The sequence below is a fragment of the Strix uralensis genome, chromosome 5, assembly GCF_047716275.1.
Source record: "Strix uralensis isolate ZFMK-TIS-50842 chromosome 5, bStrUra1, whole genome shotgun sequence".
In the NCBI taxonomy this organism is placed as follows: Eukaryota; Metazoa; Chordata; class Aves; order Strigiformes; family Strigidae; genus Strix; species Strix uralensis.
Genome location: NC_133976.1, coordinates 76,957,002 through 76,981,734, shown reverse-complemented (window position 1 = coordinate 76,981,734; position 24,733 = coordinate 76,957,002). Strand labels below are relative to the sequence as shown.

Genomic DNA, 24,733 nt, shown 5'->3' with positions numbered 1-24,733 from the left:
CCTCCTACCGTAAGACTATTTGCACTGTGAAGACTGTAAAGCCTGGAAGAGAAATCTTTGCCCACAAGACTGAAAGTTTAACTACATTGTAATTATCTTTATTCTACTGTCTAAGACTATATTTCCTTGATGATTTGTATTTCCCTATGTTCCAAAAAAAGAACATGAAGTTTATTTTACTAATCAAAATAATAAACATTTCACCAAAGGCTTTGATCACCAAGGCAGGACCCTGGGCTTGGCAAAGTGAGCAGACAGCTGGCCTTATTTGCCAGTGTCAGTCAGAGTGTGAAGGGGATAAGTAAACATTGCCTCAACACTCTTTTGCAAACAAGTAATTTGATACTTACTCCATGCCTTGTGCAGTCTGTCGTGCAATATCAATTAATTTTATCATTTCAAATTTGGTCTCAATGATGTGTAGATGGTGATATAAGCTGGACCCCTCACACCATTGCGTAACAATTGCCAACTGGGGTTTTGTTGAATAACCCATGAAAAGCAGGATATTCACATGTCGTGTTTTCCTGTTGAAAATAAAAAAGGGGAGGAAAATAGGTGGATCAGGAAATCAGGAAAAACCCAGACAGATCTATCACAGTCTAAATATATATTTCCAAACAGAAGTTGTTGGGTCAATCTCAACTTTTACTGAGATTGCACGATAACCTGTTGCTAGATTCAGTTTTAATGAATTATTCCAGCAGTTCGCCTTTCTTATCATAATCACATGGAATAGCTATTCTGGGGTAAGCACTGCTTCCTCTTGCTTTTGCAAGCAACCCAGCACAGGATTGCTCAAAAGACGCTGTTACCACTAGGCCCCATGTGACAGCGATGGTTTGCAGGCAGGTCTGCTTTTGTGCAACCCCAGTCTGACTATGAGATGTTGCTGCCCATCAGGAAGACATCCAAAATGAAATTCCAATCTCAGAGGCTTCCAGGAAGGACCACCCTTCTGTTCAGAAACCATCAACACACCTCCTTGACAAGGCTTCGGTTTTTCTTAGTGCTTTATTTGACAAGAATTTTGTACTCTCTATGGAGCCAGCATACAAGAAAGGATGGAAACAGGTATGAAAACTGTACCTCAGTAAGGTTATGATATGAACTTGTTTCCAAACAGCACTGGGAGAGACTGGAGTTCACCACAGAGATTTGGCCAGATTAAATCAAACCTATTTCAAAGACAGAGCAACTCCAGACAGAAAAACTTCATAATGAACAATGCAGAGAGGATCATCTCAGGAAATATCCCAGTAGATTCAAGGCCTGAAAGAATCTACTGATACACTGTGAAATCTGAAAGATTCTCATCACCCTGTAGGAAGAGTCAATCACATTCTTAATTGTCATCAAATTGATGAACTAGATACCTCCACAAACATACCAATGAGATATTACAAAGATGAGGCACCTAAGAATTCTGGAGTATTTCCAAGCTTTCCCAGGGGCTGAGGAAAAATAAAGACAATCTTCCAACACAGCTCTGTACCAAAGGCAGTCAGCTCGCTGTTGAAGAAACCTGACAGACCAAGCTTAAAACCTGTGGTAGCTTTTTAAATCTATGCTGCTGCTGAAGATGGCAGAACTCTTTATGCTTTCTTATATTAAAAAACTAACATAGAAGCCTAGAGTGTGAACAACTCTGTCCTTTCAGCAATGCAGACTAGGACAGTTCCACAGTCTGTGACTGTGCCTTTTTCAGGTTCAAGGATTTGTCCAGTGATGCTGAGAGTAACTGCTGAGTGAACAAAAAAAAAAAAAAAAGAGGTTTCTTGCAAATCCTACCTCAAAGCTAAGAAAGTAATGATAAAGCATAATGGAAAAGGCACAACTACAGGTAAATCTCACTTGTCTGGGTCAAAGTATATGACAACTGACTATTTACTGTAAGTGCTGAAATGATTCACAACAGAAAGGCTGGACACCAGCTATGGGACTGCCAGCAGAAATCTGGACTAGGTATGAAATCTAAGATTTTTGATTTCATTAAGTTCTCATGAGCAGGTATGTCAAAAATATGCAGAGATATCTGAAGTAGCATACCCCAGAAAGCCTCTAGTTCCACAATGATGGGCTTAGAGTTCTCAAAACTAACAGTTCCTGGGAAAAAAGGCTGACCATCCCCTTTTCACCGTGTAACTTATTGGGGATGATCTTCCAGCACAGCCGCCCAGCTCAACACATCAGTTTTCCAGAGGCAAAAACCTTCTTTCTATTTAATTTCTTAAAACAGAATTATGCTTGACACTGCTCAAGATTATACTTGGATGCTAATGGTCTTCCCTAGTAAATATTCTTGCATTGTGTTGATCGATCCTCTTTGAAGAACTGAACCCAAGACAAATACTTCCTCTGAGAAAGTACAAGCAGTAGACATGAGAAAAGGAAATCAAGAAGTGACTTTATGAGAAATCCATTTAAAAAAAAAAACCTCAAAGAAGTGAATGCTACTGAACAGAAACTATTAAACAATGGATAACGTGGGCAGTGCTGTAGCTCAAAACCAAAAATTAGTCATGCTCTCCTTCAATCTCAAAACGTGGATCATAGGAAGAAAGGCCTACAGTTCACACTTAGGCTTGACTGGGCCCTCGGGGTAGTACAACAGCAAAACCCAGTCCTATCTTGAGTGTTTAGACATAGATATATTCACAACATAGGTATATAGACAAACACATACAGGGGAAGGAAGAGCTAGCATTGGATACAAAGAAATATTTTTAAATGGCAAGTTATATTTTCTGCCCAAGGTATCATCATGGAGGAACAAGGCCAATGTGTTCTAATGGAAATCTAAAATTCAATTATTAATGTAGCATAAATCTACACACGTTATTTTACGCCATTAAAAATATTCTTACCTGAGCACTCCTACTTCATTTTTGAAAGCCTGTAACTGTTGAGGTGTGGGTGCCGTAACATTCAACATTTTCACTGCCACATCACCTTTAAAATAGCAATTTTTATTAAGTGTCATTGATACATACTCCTCTATTGAGAAAATGCTATATAGAGCATCAGAAATACCCTATTTTCTAGCTTTCATGAAATAAACCACTACAGTATTAAAATAAGTAAATATTCTGTAAAATCTATATACACTATTCTTATTTTACTCTGAGAAATCCTAGGCAAGTCAAAGCTTTCCAAATACACATTTTAAATCCTCATTCATCAATACTTCAGCCTTTAGTACGTTTCATCTTTACCCTAATATTTAATTCAGAAGAACACGCAAGAGTTGAGTTTCTAAACAGTTTGAAGTTCTAAGATGACCTATTTAGCACACTACTTACTAATTTAAAAATCATCTTTATAGCCCTTCAACGGACTCTCCTTGGTATGTCCATGTCTCTGTTGTACTGGTGAGCCCAGAACTGGACCCAGCACTCCAGGTGTGGCCTCACCAGTGCTGAGGGGACAGATCACCTCCCCTGACCTGCTGGCAATGCTTTACCTAATGCAGCCCAGGATATCATCAGCCTTCTATGCGGCATGGGCACACTGCTGCCTCATGTTCAACTTGGTGTCCACCAGAATACCCACAGGCTTTTCTGCCAAGCTGCTTTCCAGCTGGGTGGCCCCCAGCAGGCAATGTTACTTGCCTAAAAATAACTGTTTGCCTTGACAGCCACATACCATGCCACTTTCCTTTGTAGACTGTTCCAAATGATCCAGATCCTATCCTCTGTCCAACTGTGATCTGTCCATCTGGTATCTCCCAATCATCACTTGAATCCCGTCGACCAAGGGTTTTCTTTATATATATACACAAACAAGAGAAATGGAGAAAGCAAGCGCATTAATGTCTGTGAAAATAGCTCCTTTGTTAAAGATTTGGTATAAGCGTTTCATATGATTAAAGTCCTAAAATAACTTTCTTTTTCAGATACTGCATTTGACTTTTCAAGCCAGTCATACACAAAACCTCAGCACACAGTTATACTAATTTCCTGGCACGAAATATTTGCCACAGGTTTCTGGCAGTGTTAAACCCAGTAAATATTAAGAAACTCTTACCAAAAAGAAAATCTCATTTATTTTTCAATTCTTACTCAATCATAATGCTAAACTGTGAATTTAAAGAAATGCAGACATTTTTATGTATTGTTACATTTGAGAATCACTAGAGAACTTTCAAAGTTCATGAATCATGGTGGAAAAGGTTAAGCTGTTATTTGAAGGGAAACTGGCATTATAATATGAAGCACACCAAGACATTTGGGTGCAATGGAGTAAAAGTGAGTATAGTCAATTATTTAAACTATAGTCAATTATTTAAATTATTTATATGTCAGTCCCACAATTTCAGTATTCCATTATTTCTTGATTTAAAGCCCTTGATCATTACCACACTCATCTTCAAAATAATTCAGAAAGCTTTGATGAAAGAAAAGCGAGAGGAACATGGTTGTGTACTATTTCTATACTATGAATATACCATACTACGAATGAAAGTAGTGGATCTTTTCCTTACCATTCTACTTCTGTCTTCTGAGGATGAGGATGATTTCCTTTCCCGTTGGGGTCCTGGTGATTTCTGTAATGCTTTCACATTGGTGAGTGACCCAGGCAAAGAGGCAGGAGGTGTTGCAGACAAACCTGCAGTTGAACCTAAATTTCAGAAACAGGATAATTTTATCTGTAAGAAGCCAGCTTACAAGAATGTATTGCTATTAGGTGCAAGAATTGCGTTTAAGATACAGTATCTCCAAACACCAATGTAAATGTTAAGAGGGAACAAACATATACTAGGAATATTGTCCTAATATCAGATTAGTGCTCAAGTCTTCAATTTGAGGAAAAGACAAGTCTATCGCAAACACCCCTGTATACCAGATAGTCCCCAGTCTCTTTGTGAATTATCAGAAGGACAATGTCTCTTTAAGTAGAAAAAAAAAAAATTGAAAATATATTTTTTAATTCCACCTTTTTTTTTTGAGAAGAAAAGTAGTAGCATTTTAGTTAGCAGCAGCTACCTCTCAGATTTCTTGTAGCTAACCTTTTAAGAACCCAGTAAATAGCTGAAATACTGTACTTTGGAATCAAAATAGACCAAATGCAAAAAATTGAAATGTTTTCTGGTTGAGTCTCCAAGTGCCACCTGAAAACCATTTGGCTGTTTTAAAGCTATCTGTTAGCAGAGAGCTCTTATTTAAAAGTAAATATTACACTGTAGAAAGGACTAAAAAAGAACAAGTACTTTAGTTAGCTATTTGAAGCATATTCTATTAAATACAAAAAAGAACTGTATAGCTGTAGCCTATATGTTATCCAAACAAATCTATGCAGGAAGATGTCACTAACAGAGCTGTGTTTAAGAGCCCCAGTGGCTCTTTACAAATAGAGCACTTCAACTAGACACTGCTTTTTAAAATACACCATAATTATTTGTAACAAGGTTATGCTGACCCTCCCAATGCAAAGGACATAAAATAGGGTCAACTGTTAATTAAATTCATGCTGCTCTGCTAAACAATGTATGTCACCGTCCAACATTCCAATACTTTTTCTCACATCAGTGCTCTGGGAAGCGGTAAAAGACAATACTTCTCACATTCCTTCAGAAGTCCCCTTCTTACCAAAAAAGTGTCTCCTAATCCCAACATGAGTTAAAAAATTGACTTTGTGACTTTTAAAACTGTTGCTCAAGTTCAGCCACTCAGTGCGTGCTAATTTATCAGACTATATATATATATCTATCACTGCCTGTCCTCACTGAGCTAAAATCCATACATTTAGAAGTGGAAGCACAAAATAGTGACATACAAGAAAATCAAAAATGGGACACAGCATCCATAAACTTTGTCCCACATGATAAAGCAGCAATAATGATGCATATTGGGCATCGTAACTACATTTATAAGCAGTTGGAAGCCAGTGACCTGGAGGATGGGCTTTTGTTCACATTCGTGTTATGGTCACTATATTCTCATATATTTATCATGTTATTTGTCTGAAATCATACATATATGGAATTAAATGTATGATGTTCCCAGAACACAAGCAATTTTCCAAAAGTTTTACTGGGTTACAGACTTCCTCTGTAACAGCAAAGCTCTACTAGAATGTGTTTCCTTTAGAGGTAACTTAAATCTCCTACTTAAATTTTAATACCATGATATAGAAACGCTAGCGCAATATTCACCCTTCACCAAAAACGTTTACAGCACATGGTAGAACATTACAGTTATCTGTTGATAATAATACCAGATGGCCTGTTTTCCAAGTTATTAGAGTAGAATACTTCAGATAATGTTGGACTTAAGTCATTAGCTTGGACTCTGAAGCTGTGTGTAACATACTCCATTCTGTAGCCAGTTTGCTTGTTGGGAACACCTGTCTTCTTACAAAGACTTCTGGAAGAATTTTACAAGTTCACAAGGTGAACTGCTCTTAATATATTCTGAAACAAAAGTCTTTGAAACAGCCAAAATGGTAGCATTTGAAAACCACACTACATGCACTGAACTACCCATTTCTACATGTATACGTATAGACACAGATGTTTACATTTCACTCACTAGTTGGTTTCTCCACCATATGAAATCCCACAGAGGTTTTTGGAATTTTGTGCAATACAACAGATCCATTGACAGCTTTAGGCCTGAATTACCCCCAAAGTCAATGATGTGAAAATGGAAGAGTCTTATTTCACATGGTACAGGACACAAATACAGTTTCACTGGAAATTTACGAACTAAATAAAATCTACATGGTCTAAACCATCTCAGGCCCCAATGTAGTATCAATAGCACGTTCTTAAAATGAACTATTTGTTGAAAGTTGACATGACACGTTACTTGGAAAGCTTGAGACCTAACAAGATATCAATGGAAATGTTTGTAATTCACATTTGATTTATTTCCTAGATCACTTTTCAAAACAAAGAATATTGAGTATCGAAAACTGTTAAAGCACTGAACTGACTTAAACTGAACAGTCAAGGAAATTCTAAGTTAAGGATGTCACTTTAATATCTCTGCAATGCAATCCAAGGACCTTTGTTTAGAAAAATTAAGTTAAGGTCCACATAAAAACCTCAACTATGAAATTCCTTGCTTTTGAAGATTTAAGTCAGAGTTTCTTTATAGTCATTTTCAAGCGTGTAAAGGTGAAAGTGAGTATGTGTGAAAAGCACATTCAAAGCATTCCAGCCAGGCCAAGCAAAAAACAGAGGTGTTTTGATAAACTCACACACTTACATACACACGGTGTGAGGGTGAGGCACAAACAGCATCTGTGGTTTTACTTATTTTGTTTGGGTGAAAACAAGAAAGAAGAGCCCAACTACCTCTGAACACTGGGCCAGGCTCAAAATCAAACACTATTTCACTGGGGACAGAATGAAGGAGGGGACTGGGAGTCCGGGATTGGTATTTCCGAAGACAGCGCATCAGCTGGTTCAAAGGGGCTGTTAGAGAGAAAGAGACGGGCAGGCAGAGACAGAAAGACAGACACATAGAAGAAATGAAAGAAGTCATGGGAAATAACTAGGATGCTTTGACTCCTATTCATAGATTGCTTCTGTACTTTGAAGAAAAAAAAAAGTCAATTACTAATAACACTGTTTCAGGACTGGGAATTGCCAATTGTTTTCAGATGCCAAGCAGACAGTTTATGATCAGAAGTTAAAACCAACATGATAGCACAACATTTAAATGCTGGACAAAATGGGCAAAACTGGAGAGCCACACCTATCAACACATACAAAAATAGCTAAAACTGGCAACTTTAAATTAGTAGGCCTGCAGGATTAAAGGAAATTTCTTTTTTAAAAGCGGTCTATTGCTGGCATAATTAAAAATAGCTCCATCAAACACAACGTAGTAGGTAGGTACCATCCTACCGACTACCAGATTTGGATGGGAGAAACAAAGTCAGTGATAGCCCATAATACAAAACCTTAGAGATTAGGATAGAGTGTACTAAGGTAATTCAGTCTTTACTTATGGCTGAAGCAAGTTATAATTAGTAGAAGACGACTGCATTAATGATTTGGAGTTGGAAAAACTGTCACATGCCTGCCCTACTTAGTATGTCTTTATTTCTATATTATTATTATTATATTCATAGGAATAAATACAGCACATAAGAAGCCCTCTCAGGACCTTGACAGCCAGTGGGAGAAGTGACTTAACAGACCCATGCATAACATGTGAAAAAAAATAAATCTTCTGGCACTAGTCCTGACTTAACTGTGAATTAGGGCTGTGTGTTACTGAAGGAAACATAAGAAGACCGGGCCTTAGCGTAAGGTCCTAACAACCTGGTTCCAAGAGTAGCACAGGCATGCAGTACAGCAAAGCAGCATCTTCAGCAGGGGCAGAGGGGGAGAAGAACTGGAGTATGTCATGCTGCTTTAGGATGCAGCAGTTTGTCTGTAAGGTCCATCTACCACGTTGATAGTTTTCAATGAAAACCCCCGTTGTTTCCATGGGTGGAAAGGTAACAACAGGCATAAAAATCTTTGAGAGAGTTGGGAAGTTGTAGCATATCTGTGTGCAGCCATGTGAGTGAATGAGTGTGTCTGTGTTGAGCAAAAAAGTGATGGTGCAAGATAATTTTAAAACTAAAAAACTAGATACCGCTTCAAAACTTTTTCTCCTTCCGTCTCCCCCACTCCCATAATGACTGGCAAATGACTCAAACCTTTGTTAGACAAATATTAAGTTCATGGACAAGCAAATGCAAATTAATATTTTGTTCTAGTCATATTTTCCTTTGTGCCTGTGTTTTGTAGAAGGAAGTAGAACAAAGGGAAGGGACAGAGTGGTTGTGTAATTACATATAGCACAGTAACTAGTTTAAACACTACTTACCTCCCTCTCCTCGTAAACCCTGGTCTCTAATCAAGTCCTATAAATTAAAAAAAAAAGTGTTTAATTTAGGTACTATTGTTTACATACCAGAATCAATTAAGATTGATCAAATTGAGAATCTGTAATCTCATATGTTGTCCATGAATTAAAAGCTGTTTGCTAGCCTGGCTTACCAATAGCAGTGACTCTGAAGAACTACTTATAACAACTACTAAACTTTTCAAAATTAGTTGCTTTAAAACAGCATCTCTCAGTAGTGAAGTGAAATGTACACCACCAAAAATAGATGCTGACATGAAAATATTGATTTAAACACGCAGTTGGTCAAAACGCATGAAGAAATATCGAACCAAACATTCTAGTTAGTGTTTGTGGCACAAATTATTTGAACTGTCATATCAGAAGCTGGGACACCAATTTCCTGTACTGAGGTACATCAGTCAAACGAGTTCTGCTTTGTTTTTTCTTGTAACAAAGCATCTCATTTGCATAGCCAGGCACACTCTGTTCTGCTCAGAAATGACTAATTGCAAAAGGTTTCCTTCACTTGCAATCCACTGTGAACTGAGAGTATCTTCTGCAACATATTCAGACTAAAAGTAAACTACACTAAGGATTTTCTGAACAGAAGAAAATTAGAAAACTGTAGCAGTTTGCCTCTGTATGTCTGTTTTCATCAAGTTGAAAGCACTGGTCCCGTCTCAGCTGCACCACTGCCATATACCATATGCAAATGTCCACACAGCCACACTCTTAATACTCAACTAACACCTTTCACGCAGCTCACAGGCAAAACAGATTTTGTGCCTTAGCATCTAGCCAGACTTCAAGACTGCTCACCTAACAAATGACTAATTTCTAGAGAGTAAGACTTAAAGGTAAAATACAAGCTGTATACGTTAGCAAAATTACAAGGAGGTTGTTGCGACCAACATTTTGAAAGGTCCTAGCTGGCCTTACACCTGCTATCAGCCATCATTGTTATTTATGATTCAGCATCCAGAAATTTCAAGAATGTGGAAAATGAGTTATGTGAAGCAGTTTTTGAACACTCCAAAAGAATGCTCAGAACAATATATACTGGGCTCTTGAAATCCTAAGGAACATTCAGTAAATCTGCAGTAAGACTGCAATAATTTAATTTTATTCAATGCTAGAAATATTACTTGAATTACAAATACTAAAAATCCCTATCCTGCATATAAAGAAACATGCTTAACACATAATTGTTTGCAAGAGTGGTTAATGGCTCTCATTCTTAACACTGTGGTATGGCTAGCAGCACAAACGAGCCTTGGGACTAATGACAAAAAAAAAAAAAAGAGTAGTGGTTTGTGGCAGAACATTTCTTTGAAAATGAAAGGACAGGACAGTCAGAAGGCAGTTCTGCTTTTGGAGAATGGGTTATTTGCATTCTTACAGCTCTCAACAGCAAAAAAGTCTTACATGGGATCTACGAAGACTCTGACAGACCACCAAGGATTAGCTCAGAAACATGGCACTCGTGTGTACACATAATAAATTTAATGCACTGATATTCATAAGGGAAATATCAAATCTACTATTCCTGACCCAAATGTTGTTAATACTTACATCAATATTGACTGGCTCAATTGTATTGATGTGAACATTGGGAGCTGAAGAGGATCGGTCGCGTTGCCCAAATTGATTCCGATGGTCTTCATCTGCTGGTCGGAGGGGCTGTGGGATTGGAATGGATTTTGAAGGAGAAGGACTAGGGAGAATTGGTGGTCTGAGAAACAAAGTCAAGGAAAAAGAGGATTTAGGTCTACAAATGGCTTCAAATACTGCATAGTGGGTGTGGTAAGTCCTTTTCAACTATAATAATACATACGTTTAAAAACACTGATCTAAAGGCCTGCATAAAAACAATTTATAATGAACAATCTCTACTCCCTTATGATCAACTGCAACAACTCTCCACTGCACAAACCATCTAATTACATGGCTGTGAAGTGTTCCAAGTTAAAAAAAAAAAAACAAACCAAAAAACCCTAACATACCATACCAAACTAATAATAATAAATCCTGATCTGAAAAATTCACGTAGTCCAACATGTAATGCAGATGGCAAGATACTGTGCAGTTTCCTCACTTCAGAGTTCATGCAATACACTCTTTTTAATGGCAACCCACTGAGAACTAAAAATGCTTAACATCTCACATCAACACTGTAGCCAGAAGATGCCATAGGACAAATTTGATGGATGGGATTATTGTTCATTGAAGAAAGACTGGAAATTACATACTGGTCATTCAACATAATTGATTAATATTATAGCCAACATAATATGAACTATTGATACTAAAAATAAACATTACACCTCTTAACCTCAACCTTTAAGAAATAACTTTGAACAGTACAACATTATTTACAGTGCTAAGGTTAGGCAATGCAATAGATTTGACTTGAAAGATAAGCATTCAGTCTATACAGAAAAGTTTTGTGAAGAAATGCAAATGCTGCCAGTCATAAATGTAGATAAAGTCTTTAATTTATGGTACCAGGAATCATATATTTAAAAGACAAAACATCTAAACACTTGCTTTTTTGTTTGCAAGAAGGCAGAATATAACTTCTTTGGTTATCCATTTATTTTGTTAAAGTACGATAAATTGGCATTTATCTCTTACTCAACTCAAGGTCAGTCACTGTTAAGTCTTAAAAATTCAATTTAATAGATATAAGGCAAAAGGTCAATGAGAAGCATTTGCCACCTTTGTCAAAGAAAACTTTATGTTAAAATATACATGATATCTGGCAACAAGGTTTTTAGGACTTAGAGAAAACACAATTCCTAAGAGAGGAGCAGAGTCTTCCAGCCATTCAGTTACTCATGGGTTAGTTACCATGCCCACCAAGGCAATGCCCACAGGGAGAAGCTTCAGAAATAGACTATACAGCAGCATATAGCAGCAACAGGTCCTGGTGCTACCTCCTGCAAGCGAACACTCCCTGGCCTCTCCAAAGATCTTTAGAGACAACTAACATTTTCAACAGGATCTCTTGACATTTTTTCAGAAATGGGTCTGCTTTAAAAGACTTATCCTAGCTTTCATTGAATATACAGTTTGGCACTGATCCCAGAACTCAGTGCTATCTGTATCCTAAGTACCTGTCATCTTTTCCTTCCTGGCCAAGTCTCACAATTGAGAAGAGGGAAACACAGCACTTGTGAATTAAGTCAAATAACAGTCTAGTGAAGCCTTGTAAAAAAGTACTTAGGTTATGTTTTGGAAGTGGGGAGGTGGGACAGAGGAAGAATAGATAGTGGGTTTAACCCTGCTTAACTTCTTTTAAAAGTTGCTACCTATTGTCTCATGACAATATAAATATTGGGAAGATATTAGGAAGCAATGAACTGAAACTGCCAACAGACAAATCTCTGAGAAAGGGCCTTGAACAGCCCAGCATTTTAGAAGATGCTCTGAATTTCAGAAACATACATATACATAAGCTAAAGTTTTCATTCATTGCTAACAAGTGCCTCTGGGTAACATCTTTTCTATTGTAGATGAGAAATTTTTGAACTTCTAAACATTTTTGTAAGGAAATCATGCAACTAGAACCCACATCAGGAGATGGGATACTGTACAGATACAAACACAGCACTTGGTTGACATTCTAAGGCACTGTATTTTCATGTTAAGGCAAGCGTGTCAGATGCTGCACAGAACGATTTCGTAAGTAAAGCCTAAAAAGTCTCAGGCCACTACTGTCATTGTTGGGATAGCTAACTCCTGCCCAAACTTCCTGAGAGTTCTCAGTAATAACAAATTAAGGGGAATGTGTAAGAACAAATATCAGATCATTGCAATGAGTTACTGAGAGACAGCATTTGAGCTCTGCCACACGACAAGAACAGAAGCAATCAGATCTTCTGTGATGAGTAAGCCAAGGAGAGAAAACCAAATTGCAGAAAATATTGTTTCAATTACATCCTCCTTTGAGTCATAAATGGTCATCTGCTAAGGGAATCTGCAAATACTTCTGTATTTCTGGTCACAGGTCATCATGCTTATTGTGTTACTAGTACAGATAGAAAGCTCTGTCATACCATGTTTGAAAACAACCTGAATAGATCTTTCTACTCATTAAACTCTATATGGGGGAAGTTCAGATCTTTAGAAAACAATTACAGGCTAATAAAGAACTCTGGAGTCTCTAAACTATTATTGGGAGGATCTCTGGGCTTTAGACACCGAAGAATCCAGAGATGGGAGTCCCATATGCAGTTGGGCTTGTGCTCCATCTATACAATCAGGATTTCATGAATGGGTGTCCTTGGGACACTTGCAAAAAGGTAGGTTATTTTTGCTAAATGGAAATTTTGCTTGAAAAAGTTAACTAGTGAAGAGAAAGACACGTGGTTTACTAGCCGAGATGGCCTGAGAGCACAAGCTCAGAAGAGATTACCACCAGCCTCTGCTTGTGTGTGGCAAAGGCTGTATCTTGATCTGCATCAAGATCTCGAGCTACAGAAAACATTTCACCACAAAGAATGGAGCAATCCTCTTAGCTACCAAAAATCTGTTCTTACAGTATTCTGAAATTTTAATTAATCCAGGAGGGTAGAAAGGACAAAAAGGATCAGCCATCATGATTTGGAAGAGAGTGACATTGTCTGTTCCAGGCAAGTTACAAAACTAGTCCTGTAGGTTATGCAAACACGGTGCCAAACATATTGCAAAAAAAAAAAAAAAAAAAAAAAAAATCAAGAGGACCAGAACACAGCTGCTGCAAAGGACTGTTTACTGTGGCACATATGTATAGCAGGCTGGGTTTTAAAGAAGGAGCGGTTTAAATACCAGGATTGGAGTATCTGTTGCTCCTGTGGCCTTTGTAAGCAGTTAACAGTCAACCTCCTATCTAGATGAGACCTTCTACAAATAAAAAGGTCAACATTCTGACATATTAGAGAGGTTGTACCACCTCTCTTGCACACTTTCTTCCAGCCTCTTAGATGGGGGCATTCCTTTAACAAACAATTCTCAGTTTCTCAGGCAGCAAGCTGATAAGAGTTGTCAAATTTTGATTTAATATGCTATAAACTTTCCTGGCAGTATAATAGAACATGCCTTTTCCTTGGACCATGTATTTGGGATAAGCACATTGTTCCCTCCCTTTTTATCAAGACAAAACAGAAAAAGGTTTTGTCAGGAGACAAGAGTAATTGCAGACAGATGTAGATTTTTACTCAATCACAGCAAGTGTCAATGTGTCCACAATACTATTCTACAAAACTGGGTCCATGGGAAGGAGCAAGATAACTCAGAAAAGTGCCTACACATGCTACTTTATATATAAACAAACAATTTCATAAAATCATATAAGTACCTCCCCCAGATCTTAGAACTTGCAATGATACCAGTTAGTTCACTTTACAAACACAAAAGAAAATTTTCATATTGTTTTTCCTCAGTTTCCTTTAACTCACCAATGGAATGTTTCATGTGTTTAAGAACTGGTCTACTCAGGAAAGATTTTTCTTAAAAGAGATTTGTTTTGGCTTCACAATTTTTGTTTGGGTTTTTATTTTGCTGTAGTTAGGCAAATAATTAAACTGAAAATTCACATTCACCTAGCTTCAGTTATAGGGTGTGTGCCACTTCCCTTTTAAAATAACAGCATCTCTACTGGACTGAGATTTTTCTTCTCCCCCTCCCAGCCTCAACAAGTGCATCTCAGTTCAGCCACAGGGCTCAGTGTAGTACACACTATTCACCTGGTAGACTGCATACTCATACCCAAGATAAACCTAAAGCTAATCTGCATATGAAGGCTTTTTTTTGTTGTTTGCACCACAGCACAATGGGCTTTCTTTTTGTTACTGCTGTTAGTGAAGAACACAGTGCACTTCCATTTTCAAGCTGTTTCTATGGACTGCTTATGATCTGGGATACAATGGTGTTTCAGCTACACTAGGAAACAGGTAAACTACATTTTGGAGGTCAAACATGTTCTAATTTAATTATTATGGTACTCCATAGATATTGCCAGAAAACAAAGTAATTTTTTTCTTTCCCCTCCTCTTCAGCCTGGAAATAGTGAATAACACCAAATCAAATGTTGATGTGGGGTAAAGGATAGCAGTACAAGTTTGTAACTACAAGCTAGAGAAGATCACTCTTACATCATCCTGTGGAGTCAGTCTAAAAGCACCACAGAACAGAGCTGTAACAGTCATAACTTCATATGGATTAGTGCATTTTTCTATACCATAACAACTTGTTTTCATCCATGCTGGCTTGTGCAGGTGTAAAACAACTGCCAGGATTATCACAATGGTGTGCATTTATATTGGCCTTTGGGCCCAGATCAAAGCTTAGCAATGCTTTCCTAAAATTTCTGATAGCTTCATGTACCAGGAGCTATCAAGAGAACCTACACAGCTGTCGTTAGTCCTCCAAACCAGGTTTCAGTTCACTACCACGTTTTTGCAAATAAAGTTTTGGGGAGCAAGAAGTTTTCCCCACCTGTTCTACAGACTAAAGATGACTTTTCTAAAGGTTCTGTTACCAGGCCTTTTCTGCTCAGCAAGAATGCATATCGAGTTGGATACTGTAGGATGCTTGCTAGCATTTATATGGAGTGGTTTGGAAAAGGTCTAGTGCCAGAATTTTTAGGGGGAAAGTTCATCATTGTTTTATGCAATAAAACACAAAGCTTTTGTTCACTTAAGCACATGGGGATCTAAATGGTGCTGTAGTACTAAATACAATATTGTAAGACTGTGTCTTTGTTTCTTCGGTTTTCCAGAAGCTTTTCTAGACTAAAATACCTTCAGCTGAGGCAGAATGATCAGTGAACATTTGAAAGACAAAAAGGAAAACAGAGGTGTTTAATCACATGCCGGAGCCTCCTCCAAGCCAGGGACTGGCAAGCTTCCAAGAATGGTGAACCAGACAGTCCCCCTTCCCTTCTCAAATTTAGAAGATTAAGCATGTTGGGAAATGTTGTTTTTCAAAGAGCCAAGATGTTGTCAACCTGCTTACTAGCAGTGTTCTGCCTCAAGCAAAGCAAACACTTTCAGTTCCTATTGAGTCCAACCTGCCTCTGTGCTATTCAAAAGCCTGACCATGTACCCCCTTACCAACCACTTCACAGGTTACTTAGCCTGCCATAACATCTGCCTCATGAATTTGCCGAGTTTTGCCCAACATCACAACATCTGAGAGAATAGATGGAAGTTGGAAAAGACAACTTTGGAATATTTTGAGTAGCTAACTCCCTTTTTCATCTATCTGTAAGATCCAGGGAACTGGGTTCACAGAAATTCTGTGCTCATATTTTACTAGCAAAGATACAGAAGAAACTTTATGATAGTGCAATGAATGAAATGAATACAATGTATTATATACAGTTTGGGTACTTCAATTTTATTACAAATGGCTACTATTAGGGACACCTACTTTAATAATTCTTTCCAGTTAAGTGCACATTATAACTAGAAGGGCTGCTTTGGCACAACAGGATAGTGCAAACTGAAAAAACTAAAATGGGACAAAAGACCTAATATGGAGGTTGGACACATTTTTATAAGGAATTCAGAAATGTGCATGTGGGACCATATGTGCTCCTTTATCTTGGGAAGGAACATCTGGAGGGACTGCCTATGGCTTACAGTTGGAAGAATGAAAGGCTACAGGACTGGATTGCTTTAGGATGTTACACATGAGCAAAGCGAAACAAAGTTCTCCAGCATGTTTAGCCGCTTTTGCATAATGTCCAATGGTCTTTTCCTTTATGTCCCTTTCTCTTTCTTCATTTGATCCCTTGACAATTTCTCAGCATGTCACACATGCCTTTGGCTCTTGAGCTTGTCTTGCAACACACACTCTTCCTTTCTTTGGGCACTTTGCCTGCTGCTGGAATCCCTTCACAAGGGTAAAGATGAAGAAGGATGTTTGCCTTCTCTTTCCTCAGGTTTACCAAATGATTAGTAACATCCCTTCCTCTGTGGGCTGTGCCATGCAAGATGCTAGGAGAACAGAAAAATCAAAGGAACAATTATTAAACTAGTAAGTGTTAATAACACGCTAGTTCCTCATATTGTCAATCCCATTGCCCAACAACTCTGAAAGTTCAATCCCTCATCTCTTCCCAGACAAAATAACCACAAATGTCAGACTTGTTTTTTATTCCAGTTGAGCTGTTATCCCATATTGTAGCAGTACCCTTTAACAAAACTGTGGGTAAGTGTTTGCTTTTATAGAAAAGGCCAGCATTTTATTTTTACTCTAAAAATATTCAGAAATATTATCATCTCCACAATTATGTCTTTAAAAAGCAGAGAAGTATTATTAAAGAAAGGCAGAAGGATAACTGGAGAAAGGTATGGACAGCGCTATATGCTCATACAATAATATCTGAACTGCTTCTGGAAGGAAATACTACAAACACAGGTGCTTGGGGAAAAGTGCATGACTTTCTAACATGCATACTACTTATGAACACCAGCTGATAATCATAAACCATTTTCAAAATAAACAGAATTCTGAAGGTATGATGTATGCCTTTTGTTTAACAATGAAGTGTACAGCAAGGCAAAAAAGCAAGAAGTAGAAAGCTAGAAACCTTTTACAGCTCCTGCAACCACAAACATTTACAGATGCAATACTCAGAATGAGTTCCTTAACCTCAGCTGGCAAGTATATTTAAACGCTAACATTTATACATATATGAAGTTTAAAACGTTAAGGCATTGATCAGCTTTGGTCTCAGTTTCTTCTTTCAGCTTTTACTTCACAGAACTAAGACTACCTGAAGTAGTGAATGTATCAATTAAGATAATCCATCCTGTTGTATCCTCATAAACTGGTAAGAAAGCACAAACGTGAGGCAGAGGGAATTGAAAAGTAGGAAAATTTGGCATATACCAGTATTAGGATTGGGGTTATATAGTGCCTTTGGCATCCACAGGCATTTAACACATTTGGTATGAACAAGTTTCTTCACAGATGAATAGTTCTAGCCTGGTTATAATTTCAGCTGTACCACGAGAAAGGCAGAGCCTTAGCTTAGAGAACCACAGCAGCAGCCTTGTCCACAGTCTGCTCTACTAACATTCATGGGATATAAAGGCAACATCCACTACCTGGAAGGGGCACTTCCAAATTTACTTGAAACTGCACAAAATCATACAAATAAAAGCATCATATCTCTCTGTACTTACCAAATGAGGTTCCCTCTGCAGGACTTTCATCTATTTTCCTGGGAGACATCGTATTTGATCTTTCATAGAATAGTCTTGGCTGTCCAGGGAATTTTTCTTCTAGTTAAGAGTCCACAGGTGCCTGCGTAGCTTCCAGCTGTATTTCTGCTTTAGTTTGGGCACAATGCTCACTATTCCAAGAGAGCCTCTCTGTCAAGTTCAGTTCATCTCCATGCAGCACACATGTCCTAAGAATGTTTTTCTGAAGGCTTTTGTATTTGGTGTTCCTAATAAATCTGCCCCAGGTTTCTTGACTTTGATACTCCGTGAGTTACTCCTTCCTGGAGATTTGCTCAACTATCTAGTGCTGGGTGGTATCAGTGATCTCTTAGCTATGGGGAACGATCTAAACATGATCACTTATCTCTTCTCAGAGAGAGGGTCCAGAATCTTTGCAGGAAATACAGTGGATGGAGGCTGTGGTCAGTTTTAGAAGGCTAATTTTACAAAACTTGGATCTGCAGCAAACAGATGCTATTGGTATATCCTAACATATAAACAGGAGGAAGACAGCTGGTCTGTAGGATACTGAAGCAATGTGTATGTGGAAAAGCTACTAAAGCAGTATTATGGACCTGAAATTGGCATCTGTTCCCACCAATCTTAGAGTGGTGTTGCTTATTCTGAAACAGAGGCATGTCACTTCAAGGCAAATAAATTGTAGTTTGATAACACAAACTAAAAGAATTTGCGAGGATATAGTTTTGGGTTGTATTAATTTTAAGTATAAAATCTTTCCAGTTTAGACCAGGTCTAAGCTACCATGCAGAAGAAATCAGTTTAACAGGTAAGGCCCCAATTCTACAGACACTTATGCACACATTTAACTTGGGTTCATTACTAATTTATATAATTCATGTGAATGAAAACATTCACTTCTCCGAAGTTAAGCATAGGTGGATATAGTTGCATGACAAGCCAGATTACAAAAATGTAGAGAGAGTTGCAAAGCAGTATTTTGATTGTTTCTAAGCATACAGTACTGAAATGTAATGTTATTAAACAGCAGGAATAAGGTCATACCCAACAGAATCTGAGGGGGGCACTGAGGGGTACGATCCAGATGCTGGGGTGGTCTCTCCTAAGGAGGCCTCCTCCTGTGGTATGGGGTGATGTTCAAAGAACTTGGAGACAAACAGCAAACTGTGAGGCAAGAACAAAACAAAACCAACCTAACTTGTGCAAAATCCAGAAGCTTCACAATATAACAAAGACTGAAAAAAAACCCCTCTGATCAAATACTAAATTTTAAATTAAAGACTACACTAACACATTAATCTGCAAGATTTGTTAAAAATATTATTTACTTAACAAAGGAACAAAAGATCATGCCTTACACATACTTTGCAGAAAGTAATTTTTTAATTTAGTTGAAATTGCAAACATCTGGTTCCTCAAGAATGCACAACTTACACCTATCTATATGTTGAGTACATGAACTTATTTTAATGTTTGCACTGATGCACTGCCAAAAAACAAATGCTAAGTGGATAGAACTATGTTATCCATAAGCCCTGAGCACAAACTCTAGAGATGCCCAAGGAAACAGCATAAATACCAACATAAGCAGAAATTAAATTTATTCTTGGGGAAAAAACTAACATTTTAAATGATTCCTTATATGAAAGTCTATTTAAAAGACTTAATAGCCTCTGTTGAAACCAATCAAATATAACACAGAACCAGTTTACACCAGATCCTTAACCTATATGAAAGACTTACACAAATAGATCAACTATTAAATTCAAGAACACATGACTGTTTGGGACATTCTTTTTTATGTTTCTTACCTACGCATCAAACTCACTAATGGATTTATTTTCAATCACTCTAAAACCAACTGCAATTTCCCCATATTAAACTAGTGTCTCAACATTTTTTTCAGGTTGAAGAGAATAAACCCGCATCTAAATCCACATCTAAACATTTAAACAGGGCCCTAGCCACCACATAAAGAAGCAGTTTTGATTAAGAATAACAACTGTGAACAATGAGAAGTCTGTTTGATACAGTCAAGTGCTCAGCCACCCCATTCATGCTTCAAAGAAAGCACTTCATAGTCCCGAAAAAAAATTATGAACTGGTTGTCTGAGCTAGTAGAGAAAGAATATGAATTATGCAGTCTCACAAGAACAGCTGAACTCCTATATTTTTTTCAGGCACCTCCTCTGAATGTCTGAATTACAGATTTAACATAAGAAATCACTGACAGCTCTAAGTTTAATAAAGGCTCAACTTTAAAACCAATTGTGATTACTTACTCAAGTTGGTCATAATTAACACACATCAGTGGCACTTCTGTACTACAGCGCTGGTGAAATTTGTAGCCACATGTCTGGCACCGGAATCCCTGGAAAAGCAGCTTTCGACAAAAGTCGCAGAATGCTAACGTGAAGAATGTTTTTCGTACCTACATCGTCAAAAATAATCATAATTAAATAGAGTCCTCCTGTAAGCCTAAGACACACAATTTGCTTTTAGCTCCCTCAAATACATTTACAAGCCTCTTTTTTGTTGCTGAAGCTACAGTTTTATATATCAGATTCACATAAAAGATTATCTCCTTTCTGAAATAGTCTTCATGCATTAAAGTTTTCTTTCAAGTATTTATTGCAATTAATGCTTCACTTCATTAGCAGTAAGAAAACCAGCAACAAATCTGAAGCAAAACAGTGCACTATTATCATGCTAGAGACAAACATTCAGAATTTAATTGGACACAACCTATAAAAACAAAAGCTGCTGAAAGATTATCTCATCTAATTTTTCCAGGAGTCAAATGACATTTCTATCCAACACTCACAGGACTGGAAATATACATATGGCTTATATATATGGCTTCTACGTACAGTTACATATATAGTTGTAATTTTGACTACTGAAACTCAGAAACATTTAAAATTGCGAAAGGGTGAACATATATTATCCCTATATTATAGAGGGGGAAAAATGATTTAGTTTCATTTTCAAATTTAGCAATGTTTGGCATAAAAACACATTGTAGTTGTATTACTATATGTAATAATCAAAATTCCAGAAGGATATAAAAAAAACCATTAAGCCTACTAGACTTTCATCTAACTAGCCATAGCCAAACTAGCTTGTTTGAGTAAAATAGTTTAAGCAGCTTCCAAATAGAATTTTGGGTTTGTTTTGTTTGTTGTTTTTTTTTTTTTTTTTTTTTTTTTTTAAAATTTAAATAAAAGGTCTTTCTTTTCAATGTGACGAACATTATTTCCAGGATTTTGTATGTAGCTGGAACCATTTAGATCGATTCTGTTTAGCAGCTTCCATTTACTTGGTGCCTTATCAGGTCAGAACATATTTGTGCACTAGCATCATTGATGATGTCAGCACCGCTCTGGGAATAGTTAGTTCATTAGTTAATTGCTGCTGCAGAGCCAGCAGGGAGGCCCAGAATACATTTTATAGATACAGCAATACAAAAATAGTAGATTATTATTACAGCTCTGCAATGCAGTGCTGATTTAAACCCCCTATATTTATAGATTTTAGAGGGTGTATTCCATCCAAAAGTGAAAGTTTTAAGGGCGATCAAGTACTCTAACATCACTTATTTAAATTACAATTCTATCTAATTTGCTTAAGCTATTGTGATTAAAAACTTCTTTTGTAACCCCCACCACATTCCACAGATACAAAATATTGTTCAAAGTTGTTAATTTGAATCGGAAAGTACAAAGTTGATTTAACTCTACTTAACATTTCATAAAAAACAGTACATACAAAATTGTGTGTCGTGAGTGGCACATTCTCCAAGACTTCCACATGCAACTCTTCTCCCGTGAGCCAGGAAATGTCAGTGTCCCAGCCAATTGGCTTCTTCTCTCTGAAGTGTAAATAAGCCTTTCATTAGCACCAGCACACAAGCCCTTGCAGGTCTCCAGCTGAAGATGTGACATCAGGTCGAAAGTTGCACTGTGGGGCTTTGCTACCCTGTCTCTAACTACAGGAAACGTTAAAGTCAAGACATTAAGCTCAGTGCACAGCAAGAAAAGCACACCTTCCTGGACAAACTGCATGAAGGAAATGGTCTTCTTCCATCAGTTCCAGTAGTGGCCAATTCCTTGGTTCCAAGGTGACAGACACCCTTCTGATGAAGTAAAGTGCTTGTGAAAGTACCTGTTCCATAAGAGTTCCAAAGAGGCAGCTAATTTTGTGCAGTAAGATAATCTACAAAATTCTTAGGGCTGGAAACTCTTCTTTTTTTTCCCCCCACAGGAACTCTATACAGTTAAGAATGCACTATAACTAAATCAAATAAACCCAAAAATTTAACGAAACCTATTTAATACTTGTTTGGTTAGCATGAGTTCGATTACTGAGTGTTTTGCCAACAGTCATATTACTCTAAATTATGCCTGTTCTTGAAGTGATTTAATCTTTTTCTAGGAGTTTGCCATTGTTTTTAGACACGTCTTCAAGACACAAATTTAGTGCCAGCTTTGAAAACAACTTCCACAATATCGGCCACACTGGGTAACTCCAAGAAGAGATTCTAAGAGCAAAAACCATCACACGTAAACCGTACCCATCTTGTATTCTGTAAACAGCACAGCATTCTGGAATAAGACCTCTCATCATCAGAGCTTTCTTTAGGCTGTCTCGGACTGTCACTCCACATCTTGCTGGAACCTGGAGGTCAAATATAAAAGAAATTAATTAAAACAAGTTCCAATTTATCCCCCCAAACCAATGCAAACATTTTGACCCTGAAGTTCTAAAACCTACTTTTCATAATGCTTTACAGAATGCTAGGTTTTTTTTGAATTTTTCAAAATATTTTTTGTACTGTGGATAATTTTCACAGAATCGTCTAGGTTGGAAAAGACCTTGAAGATCATCTAGTCCAACCATCGACCTAACACTGACAGTTCCCAACTACAGCATATCCCTAAGCACTAAGTCAACCTTACTCTTAAACACCTCCAGGGATGGGGAGTCCACCACCTCCCCGGGCAGCCCATAAATTTATTGGTGAATAGTATATAATCAATCTAGTTCAGCTAGAAGAGGGAATAAGCTCTACATTTCTATTAACATTTGGAATGAAATCTTGACCCAACTCCAAAAATGACCTTCCAACTCTTCTCAACTTGAAGAAAGTGGAGACACAGCACACAGATAGCTAATAACTATGTACATCTATAAAAAGTTTAGGCCAAGCTGTAAAATTAAGTGGGGCAACAAGCCAAGTGAAATTAAAATGAAAGAACTAACTTGGACTGAGCTCAAAAAAACATTATGAAAAAATGTAAACATTTTATTTTCTATTTCTAAAATAGAAGATAAGCAAGCAAGTAAAATAAAACAATCATATGGGTCGGGCACACCATCACCTCTCACTAACCTATATTTGCAACTCTACAGACACTTCCTATTTGAGAAACATATTCCTCTTCTGTTTCACTATTTGAAAAGTTTAAATATCTAACAGGATAGGAAGAATGGAGAAGCACACTAAAACTAGCCAAATAACTGCAAACTATGCAAAGTGAAGATATCTTCCTTGCCTCTACTCTATCCCAGCTGTAGGCATATCTTAAAGGAGTAAGTATATCATCTCTAGGTATACCTGTGATTTAACAGTGTAGTGTCAAGCCACAAAAACAGAACAATACATAATCTGGTGACGAAGTGTAGTTAAGGTGTTGAGTATTACCCACTTACTATTTCTAGAACTCAACAGTGAAAATATGTAACGCTTAAGGTCATATACACACTGGGACATCTCCTGTAATCACAGACAGCACCTCAAACATGAATCAAAAGAAAGACCCCACAGACTTAACGAACAACAAAAGTCTGTCTGAACACCTTATGCTCAATTCTGGCTTGCTAATGGCCTAAGCCAGAGCCCTCAGTAGCCAAAAGCAGTCTCTTAATCAGCTTCAACTGGCTTTGGATCAGAGCCTAGTTTTTGCTCCTTCCACTTAAATTTCCATGGGTATTTAGGGGCCCTATGTCCTACTTAAGGATGACAGTGAAAAGTAGCAGTCTATTTCAAGTAGCTTTGTGAGCACCACTTGAGGTTACACTATATATCACATTTCTAGAACTCAAACATATGCTCTCTCAGAAGAGACAAAGTAAAGGAATATTTTGCTTCACAATCTTCCTCCTATCAATATGAAAGTGCTTCTTATAGGATATTCGTCAACATGTAAACATTTAAAAAAAGAGAATTTTTACTAATTCCTTGGAAAAAACATCCTATAGCATACTGCTTTACAATCTTGATATTCAGCCTTAAGTAACTTTGTTTTACACACTCCATTACTTCTTAATGCACCTTTTAACTAATCTAGAAGTAGAAGTAAACACTGTGGCTTTCGATCACTTGTAGGTCATTTCTCCAGCATAAAACATCCTTAATTGTTACTAATACCTGTCACTGGTATTAAGAGGGAGCCTGGGAGCACCTATTATCTTCAATACCATCAACAACTTCCCATCGTAAAATTCAGCCCCCTGTTATTGAAGTCTCTACCAAACTAATTCTTCACACCGAAACCAACTTTTCACAGGGTCGTTCCATGACCAGCACCCCTGCTCCCGAGCCCTGGCACTGTGGTTAGCATAACTAACACCATTTTATGAGGCAAGCAGTCATTCTCTGCGACCAAGCAGGTCACATATCGGTTCTCT

The 24,733-nt window shown here is 37.5% G+C and overlaps 1 protein-coding gene across 2 annotated transcripts in view; it reads right to left on the bottom strand.

The window, feature by feature from the left end:
• BRAF (B-Raf proto-oncogene, serine/threonine kinase) overlaps nt 1-24,733 on the bottom strand; it is an 88,367-nt gene that overhangs the window by 20,901 nt on the left and 42,733 nt on the right. For both annotated transcript variants that reach the window (XM_074871799.1, XM_074871800.1), the window contains exons 4-13: nt 22,617-22,720; nt 21,812-21,914; nt 20,326-20,474; nt 19,088-19,207; nt 10,422-10,581; nt 8,829-8,865; nt 4,484-4,620; nt 3,646-3,763; nt 2,868-2,952; nt 351-527 (exon numbers count right to left, since the gene is read on the bottom strand). In XM_074871799.1, coding sequence (XP_074727900.1) covers nt 351-527; nt 2,868-2,952; nt 3,646-3,763; nt 4,484-4,620; nt 8,829-8,865; nt 10,422-10,581; nt 19,088-19,207; nt 20,326-20,474; nt 21,812-21,914; nt 22,617-22,720 — 1,190 coding nt within the window. The remainder of the gene's footprint in view (nt 1-350; nt 528-2,867; nt 2,953-3,645; nt 3,764-4,483; nt 4,621-8,828; nt 8,866-10,421; nt 10,582-19,087; nt 19,208-20,325; nt 20,475-21,811; nt 21,915-22,616; nt 22,721-24,733) is intronic.